This window comes from Thunnus maccoyii, chromosome 12, assembly GCF_910596095.1.
Source record: "Thunnus maccoyii chromosome 12, fThuMac1.1, whole genome shotgun sequence".
NCBI lineage: Eukaryota > Metazoa > Chordata > Actinopteri > Scombriformes > Scombridae > Thunnus > Thunnus maccoyii.
The window spans coordinates 3,714,337-3,726,245 of record NC_056544.1 but is presented as its reverse complement, the minus strand read 5'-3'; the positions used below and the strand labels follow the sequence as shown (position 1 = coordinate 3,726,245).

The window sequence follows — 11,909 nt, the reverse complement described above, 5'->3', positions numbered from 1 at the left end:
ATTTTCAGCTCAGTGGCAGTCAGGAATGTGTATGCAGATACCACTGCTATCTTTAAACCAGACATTATGCAGTGTGTGTGAGTGTGCTCTGTGAACTTGGACAGATAGCATCCTTTGTGTGTTTTTTCTGGAGTGTGTGTGCATGTGTGTGTGGTCTTCATGCTCTCAGACATTTAGACCAAGTGGTTTTAAGACTGACAGTTGTGCAGAACACACACACGTATATTCATCCTGCTTTTTGAGTGTGCAGTAGATCTGAATGGGCGTCTTTCTTCTGTAACCTTGCTAGGTGGTCACTTACCACACACACGCACACACACACACGCACACACACACACACACACACACACACACACACACAGACACCACCACATAGACATGATGATTTTGTAACTTTTCATGTCATCTCCAGAGGATCTAATCAGCTTTAATGGAACATTTCTGCTGTAATTCATGCATTTATAGTCAATATGTTGTTTATGCATACATCTTGAAATTGTTGGAAACCTCTTTTCTTGAATCTAATTTCTGCCCTATTTTATATGGGCTGCATCCAATTTGCTGTTATTGTAAAAACACATTTTAGATTGGTAACATCGTACCATGAAGATAAAGATGCAGCAGTTGTTTGTAATTAATATTCCCCTGGAAATTTTCTGTGTGTGTATGTGTGTGTCAGGTTGAGTTCTCTGGAGAGTCCATTAGCAACCATGTGTCAGAAGCTGCAGGACTGGAACAAAGGTCCCATAAACCGGTCCATGAAGTAGACATATTAACTCCCCATGTGCCCTCCTGCTTTGAAAATGTGTTATTCTTACAAATGTGTTAAGTATTTTATTGCATTTTGATCCTCTTTTCAGTTTGATCCAATCTAAAGAGAAACAGGCTGAACTGAACCAAACCAGACTGAAATGACACAGAGTCTTTCAACACACTATTCACTGACCTTATTTGAATCTATGTGAGGTTCTTTAACATGTAGAAGCTCTGGTCTGTGTCCTGAGTATTCTCACTAGGAGGTTCACCAGTATCTGGCTGGGACTTATTTTCCACCCTGGGAACCTTCCAGTGGCTCAGCTGCTTCCAGGAAAACTAAATCAACCCCAGAAATAATGTCCACAGCAGGCAGGACAAGCACAGGACAGACTGAGGAGAATGAAGGAACAAGACATGGAGAAAGACTGGAGGGAGCTTTTTCGCCTTCATCTTTTTTGAAATGTTTTATTATAAATTACAGCATACACAAAACAGAAAGGCAGACTTGTAGTGAAGCAGTTGAAATCAACCTTGTCTTGGGATTTTTTTAAAACAAGCAAAGCAGCGTGCAGCATGTGCTAGTTTGACAATGGTTTTAAATAAATGAACTTCAATGGTAGATGAAGGCACCGACTAAGGGCTAAAGCTTCTGTTCCCACCTATATGAGAGGAATATTATTGGACAGCAGTGAGGGTGAGTATGCAACACGCCAAGCAGACACACAGTATACAAAACACACACTTACAGCTTTGATCAAATAAGACAAAGGCGTTATACTGCAGTTAGGTGCAACACTTGAAGTATAAAGTATCTGCGTCTTCAGTTATTACCAGAATCAGTTCATACTTGAACATACATGTATTAGAGTCTGGTTTTACCTGACATTATATTTCTAACTTGGCACCATCACAGTAGCTTATTGACCAGAGGTTTTGGAAAGCTGCTGATTTTTAGTGGCATAAGCCTTTACAGGCAGATCTGATTTTGACATTGTAAATTAATGTCTGAGGTCTTTGTCAATGAATTTACACAACAACAAAATAACAACAAAAAATGAGTTTTCCATGATTGTCTTACAGGGGAAATCCAGCGACTCCACACTTAAGTATTGCACTTCCATGGTAGGGGACTCACAAGTAACAGATTAGAAAAAGAAAGCAAAATTGATGCATCAGAGGGTGAGATATCCTGAATCACCAAAACACCGGATCCTACAATTCCCATGATGCAACCATTAACATCGATTTAATAAGACCAATGTCCAATACCCATGTCTAACTTCACACCTCCATTTGACCAGGGAAATGATAAAAAACCTAGTGAATGGATGTTTGAGTTGAGATCATTTTTTACACCCTCGGTTTACAACACAAAGCCAAAGCTGAGACAATAACCCTGATGACATCATCATGGTTATTGTCCATACGACTATACAATACTACTACTGTATTTACAAGCTGAATAGTGAGTGAACTATGTAAAATCTGTGAAGATATGAATATCCCCTTTACTAAGATCAATCCCACTGCACAACTTCAGTTGCCTAAAGGAGGCTCATAAACAGAAACCAACCTGTTCTCTGATGAGTCTCAGGTGAGCACCATGTTTTTTGATGTAAGATTAAAGCATGTACTGTACATATGAAGAACTGTCCTCCACAGTGATTATTACTTATGAAAAATAAGCTTGATGTGAGAAAGTGTGTCTACATGAATGTGGACAACCACATTCTTGATTGTCTGATTGAATGGGATTAATATGTTAATTACGAGCATTTCTAGAACCATTTACAGCTAAATGTGGATCCACAGTGATTTCACCAGCACAGTCTGATTTATGAAGAAAAAGAGAGGAAATGGAAATTTCTCCACATGGAGAAACAGAGTTAGATGTGTATGCATCTATTTACATTCATACATATGGTCCATGGGGTTTGTCCTTTTCCAAATGTGAATGCATTTCCACTCTGACTGGTTAACACTGACTTTGCTGCGTGTGGCAGAGCAGCAGCTGAGGTCCATATAAAAACTCGTTCAGTTAGACTGATCCACAGTCATTTAGAAACACATCATTAACAAAATATCTGTTCAGTTACTTTATTCTTTCTATCCTCAAGTGTCCATCCTTCATGCTAATAAGCAAAGATGACATCATACAACATCTGATGTCCGTTGTCCCATGCGTACAGTTTCTTGTCCAGCGGACAGTAAGTCAGCTGCGAGGTGTGTGTGTGCATGTTTGTGAACGCCAGGCTCGGCACAGTGTGCGTGAGCGTGTGTGTGTCAAAGGCGTACGTCACGTTGGCATTGCGATGCTCCATACTGTCCACTGCGTAGAGCACGCCACAAACCAGGAAGCTGTTACCGTAGCGACCGTGCCGAAGACCCGTGCGGAAGCTCCGTACTGGTTGCAGGTCTCGGGAGCGGAGGTGGATGAGCAGCATTACTTCCTGGTGGAAGCCCTCTGTGTCCAGAGCAGGGTAGAGCACCCACAGGCCCGACTCATCCACAGCAAACTGCACCTGGAAAATAAAATGTATACTAATGCACAGCAGACAAATCATCTGAAACTCTAACACACTTTCAAACTGACATTTTCATTTTCTTCAGGTGGATAGTTGTCAAGAAATAGTAACAGCATGTCACTCCCCCTAAATCTACAAACATTTTTACATTTCTGTTGATGTACAAATTAAACAGAAGATACAACATAATGAGCTTTAGAGGTGATGGTCAGTGTTTTATTAAACTGGCTGATTTCCCCTGGTTCCAGTCTTTATGAGAAGCTTGACTAATCATCTCCTAACTGCAATTCTGTACTTAACAAACCTTTTTCACTTATCGCGGTAAAGTAACCAGTAAACCTAGAAATATTTCTGTTCTGAACAGGGAACAAATGTACAAAAACATCTCCAGCAGTTGTCTTGGCCCCTCACTATTTGCCCTTTCGAACTCTTTAGTGATTTGTAGTGTTTTTGTTCCCCTCACTGACCTTTAATGACCCTTTAAAGAGTCCCGAGTGTACATCCCTCAGGTAAATCATCACCCAGTGTTTCTGGTACAGTTAAATCACAGTGGCTCTTACTTCAGTTTGTGTCCTGTGAACTTGCTCGTCCAGTATGGCGTCATGCAGCGTGGTCCAGGCAGCTACATATCTGTGTCTCAGGTCATATCTGATGACGTCCCTGCTGAAGGCGCGGTTGTAGAAGAAAGCTCCGTTAAACACAACGTGGCCTGTTCCAGTGTAACTGTAGGGCAGCTTGTATGAATTACTGACCTGACCTGAGCAGGAAGAACAGACAGAAGCAGCTGGTCAGGCTCACATCTTCCACACGACTTGTAATGTAACCATGACTACATATCAAGGCATGACACATCCATCCATTATCTATAGAAAATATTTTTCTAACAATATTGTACTGGCTCTTTGCACTAAATAATTAGTACAATAGCTGTTACCTCAATGGATGCTATTTTTTAAAGCTTTCTAAAGGCCTTTCTCTAACCTCTGTGTATTTGCTGGTGACGTGTGTGTTTTGTTCTTGGTTTATTTAATCTCTAAAATTTAAGTGAACACTGGTGCAGTGGTGAAAGGTGGTAGAACCCTCAGACTGGGGATGGTATTATGTTTGTTAGACAGCTAAGCAACCAATTATGTAACTAGCATTAGCCAAATAAGCTAATGTTGGTTGCTAGTGCAAGATAATAATTGTCAGTTTATCACAACAAACTTTGTTTCACTAGCTGTTTGTTAGTTTATGTAGGATTTAAAGAGGAAACTGAATTTGAAGTATGCTAACTTTAGCTGCTAGCCCGAGTGTTGTTGAAACACACTTGCGATAGTGAAACTTAAGCATCTGCCTGACAATAACTAATGAGTGGTAAGTTTGAAGGACCAATCCCAATAATGAATTTGCCACAAAAGAAAAAGACACCCATACTCTAGTCTAGTTTGCTATACTGCTGCAACAATTAGTCGATTGACAGAAAATTAACCCACAACTATTTCGATAATCAATTAATCGTTTGAGTCATTTTTTTAAGCAAAAATTCCAAACATTCTCTGGTTCTTGCTTCTTAAATGTGAGGATTTGCTTTTTTTCTTTGACATATATAACAGTCATTGAATATTGTTTTTTTCACTATTTCACAAGAATATATCACGAGAAAACAAAAGGTCGTTTCCTCTTATTACTGACCAAAATGAGCCAGTAGCCAGGAAAAAGTTGTTTTCTCGTGATAAATTATCTTGTTATCTCAAGAAATTAGCCTTTTACTCTCTCGAGCTACCGAGATAAATTAACCCGTTATCATGAGAAAACGAACTTTGTTATCTTGAGATAACAAGCATGGCTGTTCTTGGCTTCCGTAGTTTCCAAAAAACATTATAAATCAAAAAAATCTTTCATAGTTTTTGCTTATACCTCCAGTATTCCATTAATCAAATCTGGCTGAAATGTCTTTTCCTGTTCTTTTGTTTTGAGTTTCCACTAATTTTTTTATTATTGTATTAATATATAGTTATACTTTTAATTTTTAATGCGGAATTTCTAGTTGCCAGTGAGGTTTGATACTCGGGTGTTAATGACACAATTACATTAATAAAGCTTCTATAAATCATTAATGCTTGATCTGAGACTTAATTTGTTCTTAAAGGCAACATCTGGCTCAAGCACAAACTGAATTGGACTGAAACAAAGCACACTAATTGTTTACTTCTGGATCATTAACAGGGTATGTGGCAGCCATGCAGATCTCATAAAATGTTTTTTAAATATTTCAAAGGCAAATCACTGTGAAACGTTTAAAGTAAACCTGAAAAGAAACTGGCTTGTCCTTAATGGAAAAAGATTATGGGTTGATTTTCTTTTACACAGAGTTGCACACACACACACTAACTCACACACAAGTCTTATACCTGATTTGAAGGAGTCCATGTCTCTGAACTCTTGGAGGTTGTCACCATAGTGACCGTTGGTAAGGTAGATGACACTGCCATGGCCGCGAGCATCTCTCATCCAGGCTCCGTCACTGAGGCCATAAGAGTTCTGCTGGATGGGTTCCGAGATGCTGGCTACTGTGTCCTTACACACTGCTTCAAGAACACACATGAAAGGTGACACTGTGATTCAAACTGACAAGACTGTCTATCATGTAATTATCATTTTTCTCTTATAAAAAACATGTACACTCACTACTAGATAAATAATTCATTTATATGAAGACACTGTACTGTATGTATCTGTACCAGGCTTTTTTGTGGTCTTTGGCTGGTCAGCGGGGCTCTCCGTCCAGCTGAGTCGAGATTTGGATCCTTGCTCAGACGTTGCCGTTGGAGACACACCAATGGGTGGACTGATGTTGGTGTCTGAGGGTGAGCTTTTATGCTGAGTGACAGGACTGGGTGGCTGTGTAGTAGTTGTAGTAGTGGTAGTTTGTTTGGAAGTAGTAATCAGTTTGGTTGTCGTTGTTGTCGTTGTTGTCGTTGTTGTCGGTGCTGTCGTTGTTGTCGTTGTCGTTGTTGTTGTTGGTGTTGTCCGTGTTGTCGGTGGTATGCTAGTAGCTGACTGAGTCGTCGTTTTGACAGTAGTGGGAGTTGGTTTGGTTGTAGGTGTGGTTTGCTGGGTGGTAGTCGGGGGAGCTGTTGGTTGCTGGGTGGGTGTGGGCATTCTCGGTGTCCTGGGGAAGTCCTTGATGTCATGTTTGGTGGGAACAGTCACTGAAGGTCTTGAACTCCGGGTGGGGATAATCCTGGTAAGTGGGAGCTGATAAGGGATCAGCAGGTCCACTGAAGCACTTGCTGTAGAGAAGGAACATGTATTGATTTTTCCTACTTCAGAGTATGACATGAATGCAGCATATCAGTCATAAAGGTATTTTAGACTTACTATTCTTTCCTCTCCTTCTCTCCTCCTCCTCCTCCTCCTTGAAGCTCCCCTCCTCTGCCTTGTAAAAGGTCACACCCCTGATGACCACGCTGTTCTTGTCTTTGATTGGCTGCTTTGGCTCCGTCTTATCTTTGATTGCCTTTTGAGTCCCTGTCTTGTTTTTGGCTGGCTGTTGTTGCTCCACACCATCTTGCAGTTGGCTCCTCTTTAGTTGACCTCCTACGTAAGTCTCGTCATAATTATTCTGCTACAGGAAAAGAGACATTCTGTTTACTTTATAGAGAATATGGACTTTTCAGTTAAGAAAACAATGTTTCAATGGTAACAGATATGATGCTGGATGGTGTCTTAGCTTCTGATCCTGCCAGGTACTTTGATTCATACAGGCAGAAACCCTTGACAGCATAATGTTTACCACCAAATTAAACTGTGTGCCAAAACTAGTTTTAGTCACAAGACAAATGTTCGAGACTAAATGGTAATTTTGGATTGAGGCTGTGAAAGACAGGGGTAATACATAATGACATTTTTAAAATTGGCTTAATGCAGGATGAGGACTTTATTATGAATCAACAAAGAGTCAAACTGACTTGATTTGCGGACAGACCGTACCTGCTTGTTGTTGTAGGCACCTGCTCCACTTTTCGGTCCAGAACGCTCCAAATCATTTGTTTTCTTTTTTTTCTGCTGCTGAGCCTTCTTCTCTCTCTCCTTTTCTTTCGCTCTCTCCTTCACACGTTCTTTCTCTCTCACTCTCTCTGTAAAATTACGGGTGAAAGCCTGGAGTGCACAGATAGGAGGACAATACATAAACAGTCCATAATAACTGGCATTTACAAAGGCACACTCAGGAACTACTTCTAAATATATTGTATATATACAGTGACAACTGAAAATAAAAATCTGAATAAATGAGTGAGGAAATATAACAGATGCAGATGCTTCCATACAGTTCAGAAGGCCAACTGAACTGTTTGAGTATGAAAATGATGTGAATCACAGTCACCAGATCTCAATAAAACTAAACGCATATTGCAGATTTTGGTGCATCGTGAATCTAATGTTTAAGCTTCCAAAATCTTTATCTGTTATGCAGGCGTGTTTTCTATTTTTGTTCCTTCTTTAAGTGTGTGAAAGAAGGAAACTATAAAATAGGAAAAGTTTTTAACTGCCCTCAAACTGTTTAAGATCCCCTCCACACATGTTTTAAGACATAAAAAGAGTCGTCTTTGAATAATAACTTGTGTCTGATATGATTTTTACATGAAAAAAATCATTAAATACAGAATCTATGAATATTGAAATATTGTTCATTGCTGGACAAAAGATGTCCCCCACTTCACTGTACCTAAGTGTACCCAAGAGGATGATTTGTAACACAACTATTTTGGAGCCAATCGTGGTCCAGCATGCAGCTTACATAAATGTGATGTGGAAACTTGAAGTCTCCAGTGCACAAACACTAAGATTTTTGGTAAACACAGAGAAACTTTCCACCTTCAGCAACTGGATATGAAAACAAACTCACATAAATCATTCTGCACAGAGAGGCTCAAACATCACGGTGAAGAAGGGATACCACTGTTATTACCGGTTATTATCGATTAACTACACCAATATATGCATCATGTTTTAATAAATACTTGTAAAGCATTGGACAGTACTGGTATTACTTGACTTTGCGGCTTGAAATGTCATCTTCCCTCCTGAAAATGCCATTTGAATTGAAAGGGATCATGTCTCCACCCTGCACACAGTTTGTGTCTCTTCAGTTCACAGTTAACAAAAAAGGAAACTTTCATACTCCGTCTACCAGCCTGTGGCATTCTTTCTTATGGAAAGCAGATTTCTGAACTAGTTGGGAATAACATTCTCTCCATTGCAAGACAATACTCGTGTATTGCCATGACTACTGTATCATGGTGCAAACCAAGAGCAATACTATCATGCAGGGCAGAATGCTATACTGTGTGCTGACCTTCTCCATGTTGTCCACCCTGGACAGCAGCTTGTTGGTGACAGACTGGATCTTTAACAAGTCAATCCCATACAGAGAGCCTTCCAACAAATCAATGATAGTTGCCAGCTAAAACCACAAAAACACAGAGAAAGGTGAAGAAAGGCAGAGACAGAAAATTATGAACAATGTATTTCAAAAAGTAATACAGTACTAAAACTAAGAGTGTGTGTGCGTGTGTGTGTGTCTACCTTAATGTCATCCTTGCTGGCCTCCTGCAGTTTTTTAAGCCTGTACTCTCCCTCACACGGGTTGACAGCTGAAGGGGGAGCCATGCACACACACTTCTTGCAGTCTGTTCCCATGGTAACCGTCTCCACCGTGTAGGAATCCTGGGACAGTGATGCCGAGTCGCTGTCATGGATACGGCTGCAGTCAGAGCGTTTGATTGGTCGAACAATACAGCGACAGACACAGTCAGACCCTGATGACACAGTCTTCACTTTGTCATAATCTCCCAGCAACTGAAAGAGAGGCACAAAGATTTTAGTTACTCATCATCTTTCCCAGTGTGCTCATATGAAAGGAAGCTTTAAATAATAATATACTAAGCTATTTTTATTTTATTGCTGTGTACTATTCTGCACGAACAAAAACAAAAGTTGCAGCAAGTGGGATGGTTTGCAGCTGCAGTAGTGGTGAGCCGCCTGGGAAAAAGATAGCTACAGACATTTACAAACAGGCACTTTTTGGTTATGGAGCACTTACAGTTGGAAGGATATTATATAACCAACCACCAGAAGGATGCAAACTGTCACTGGGGTGCACGGACACACACACACACACAGCTCTGGGTCTGGTTTACCACGTCATTTGAGTTGAACTGACAAACTGTGGGGTTTGGATTGTGTTTAAAGGAAAAAGAAAGTAAACCTAAAAACTTCTGTCTGATGCAATCACTTAATCACATTTTCACGAAATGATACATATATGTTTTACAGTTAAAAAGCAATATATGACCAAAAAGGACACGTGCTTTGAATTCTCCTGCGGTTTTCGCTCGATGAGGTGGATGGAAAATTTTGCTGAGTTCACCAAGTAACAACTGAGATGTGATCTGACACACAAGTCTGCTGGCAAATCACATCAAACGAGATCTTATGGAAAGAGGAAAATCAAACTGGTTTTGGTTTTAAGCTCTGGCAATTTAATATTTCCCATCATTATCAGGATTATCATTTTCTTTAATGCAGCACAGCCCACACAGAACTGCACTATGATTAAATCAGCTTTTACCACTGACTCACGCACCCGCTAAACTGAGATAACTCATATCTACACAGTTTATTTTACAGTGAGGAGTGCGGGTTAATTTGTTGGTTGATGCCGAATTAAAGAGTGTTACTTTTTAATTTACAAAATGTGTGAAAACTTTCTTCTCGTCCTTTGCGCCTTTGCTGTTAGCAATTGGTCATTAATTGACATGACCGTAAATGAAGTTTGTCATTAAAGGAGATATATCGGACTGGTGTTCCTAACCTGGCTAATGATGTTCTCCTGGTTGTCCACCTCATCCTCCAGAGGCTCAGTGGTGGGCCGCTGCTGAGCTTTCCCATCCGCCCCAACAGCAGCGCCTCTCTGCGGGGAAAGCTGCTCCCCGGGAGAACCTTTGCCCGGCTTCCCGGGCTCTGCTGCCTCCGTCAGCAGCATCTTCTCCGGCTTGGCATCCGCGCTTCTATCCGCCTCCAGAGCATCAAATCCGCTCACAGCACACCATAAAACCAGCAGGGAGAATCTGCGCCACATTTCTCCACAGAAGCAGAAGACAATGAATAGCACTCTGTGGATAAACTATAGTCACAGGGAATTATCAGGTAGATGACGCCAGAAATGGCAGAGCAGGTCCAGTCTGACAGCGCTGGATAATTAAACGCCTACGTATCCCACAGTCCACCGGTTTCTACATCAAACTTCTCAAAAAAGATCTAAAATGTTTCAACACGACGGATAGGTCCTTAGAGCTTATGAACATCTCCAACGCACTGAATGAACGCTGGTCCAAGTTTAGCCTGAAAAACAACGCAGATTGAATAAGAAATTAAGAAATAATAGGAGTTTCATCTATAAACAAGAGCTCTAATTCGGCTCCATGTGACGTGTCGCCGGTGAGCTGGTGGCACCGTCAGTGGAGACAGACCTCTATACAACACCGGCTCCGGTCTAGACTGATCCAGACTGAGCCTGCAAAGAGAGAGAGAGAGAGAAGGGGGGAGGGAGAGGGAGAGAGGGAGGGTGATAGAGACCTTTGTGGGACACAATTAACCCTCAATTCACCTCTGAAAACATACCAAACACCTTCATGTAATCAAAGTGTTTGGTATGGTAGTCTGATATTTGCCTATTAATTTGAAAATTTGAAAACCCCCTTTAAGTTGTATATAATTTTCCCCTATTTGACCTTTCATTCATTATCAATTAAAGGTGTTATTAAGGGGATGGGAATTAGGCTCATGTTAGGGGGTTTGAAATATTCACAGAAAGGGTTTTTAATTAATCTTTTGCATTGATTATGGGTAGGTGGGTGTAAAAATCCTTAAAGGATGGGTTCAAAATTTTTGTCTTAAAACAACAGTCAGGAGCCCAAATGAACACTGAAACACGTTTTTCTTGCTGTAATCATTCCTCCTGTTCATACTGACCATTAGAAGATCCCTTCATGATGCACTTGGAGTGTAAGTGATGGGGGACAAAATCCACAGTTCTGCTTCTGTGCAAAAATGTATTTAAAAGTTGATGTGAAGCTTATGTGAGGCTTCATCAGTCTGAGTTAGTCATATCCAGTGGATATCTGCCACATTTACAGTCTTTTCAGCATCAAATTCCTTCTTTGTGTTTCCTTGGACAGTGTTTCCCTGTTGAGCTGCGGTGGAAGAATAGTAACAAAAAGAGGGATTTTGGCTCTAAAAAGACTGTAATGTTGAAAGATATCTACTTGATTTGATTCACTTGGATGACTGAAGCTTCATATTAGCTTCAGATAAACTTTTAAATAGGTTTTTGCACAGAAGGAGGACTGTGGAAAAAAAGGGACTTTGGCACCAAAAGAACACATGTTGAGTGCCGGTGAAAAGTTTCCCTGTAAAGAGAAAAATGCTCACACTCCGCCCTCCCTCGCTCGAGCTGGCCACAGATCTTGTTGAATGTTACCTGAATGGCCCCAGCTGCTCCATGGGACACAGGTTCTCAGTTGCGATCATTGATGAAAGATGGAGCAAGGAATACTTATCAACCACAAGGCTCAGAGATTT

At 40.7% G+C, this 11,909-nt stretch overlaps 1 protein-coding gene across 3 annotated transcripts; it reads right to left on the bottom strand.

Annotated features, from left to right (window-relative positions):
* Nucleotides 1-1,187: 1,187 nt before the first annotated feature.
* Nucleotides 1,188-10,992, bottom strand: olfml2bb (olfactomedin-like 2Bb). Of its 3 annotated transcripts, none has more exons than XM_042427536.1 (9): nucleotides 10,141-10,992; nucleotides 8,853-9,125; nucleotides 8,623-8,730; nucleotides 7,257-7,424; nucleotides 6,645-6,891; nucleotides 6,005-6,556; nucleotides 5,675-5,851; nucleotides 3,842-4,038; nucleotides 1,188-3,278 (listed from the first exon to the last, which is right to left on the bottom strand). In XM_042427536.1, exons 1-9 carry the CDS (start codon nucleotides 10,405-10,407, stop codon nucleotides 2,889-2,891), a joined length of 2,379 nt encoding a protein of 792 aa, XP_042283470.1. In that variant the 5' UTR covers nucleotides 10,408-10,992; the 3' UTR covers nucleotides 1,188-2,888. The 3 variants fall into 3 exon arrangements, with proteins under 3 accessions (XP_042283470.1, XP_042283472.1, XP_042283471.1); XM_042427538.1 differs by having other exon boundaries at nucleotides 5,675-5,848; XM_042427537.1 differs by having other exon boundaries at nucleotides 6,645-6,888.
* Between the last annotated feature and the right edge of the window lie 917 nt (nucleotides 10,993-11,909).

Coding starts and splice junctions, on each gene's coding strand:
- olfml2bb (XM_042427536.1), bottom strand. CDS start 10,407: ATGTGGCGCAGATTCTCCCTGCTGGTTTTATGGTGTGCTGTGAGCGGA. Junction 7,425..8,622: donor GGGTGGACAACATGGAGAAG/GTCAGCACACAG, acceptor TGTGCACTCCAG/GCTTTCACCCGTAATTTTAC. Junction 3,279..3,841: donor TTCACAGGACACAAACTGAA/GTAAGAGCCACT, acceptor TTTATTTTCCAG/GTGCAGTTTGCTGTGGATGA.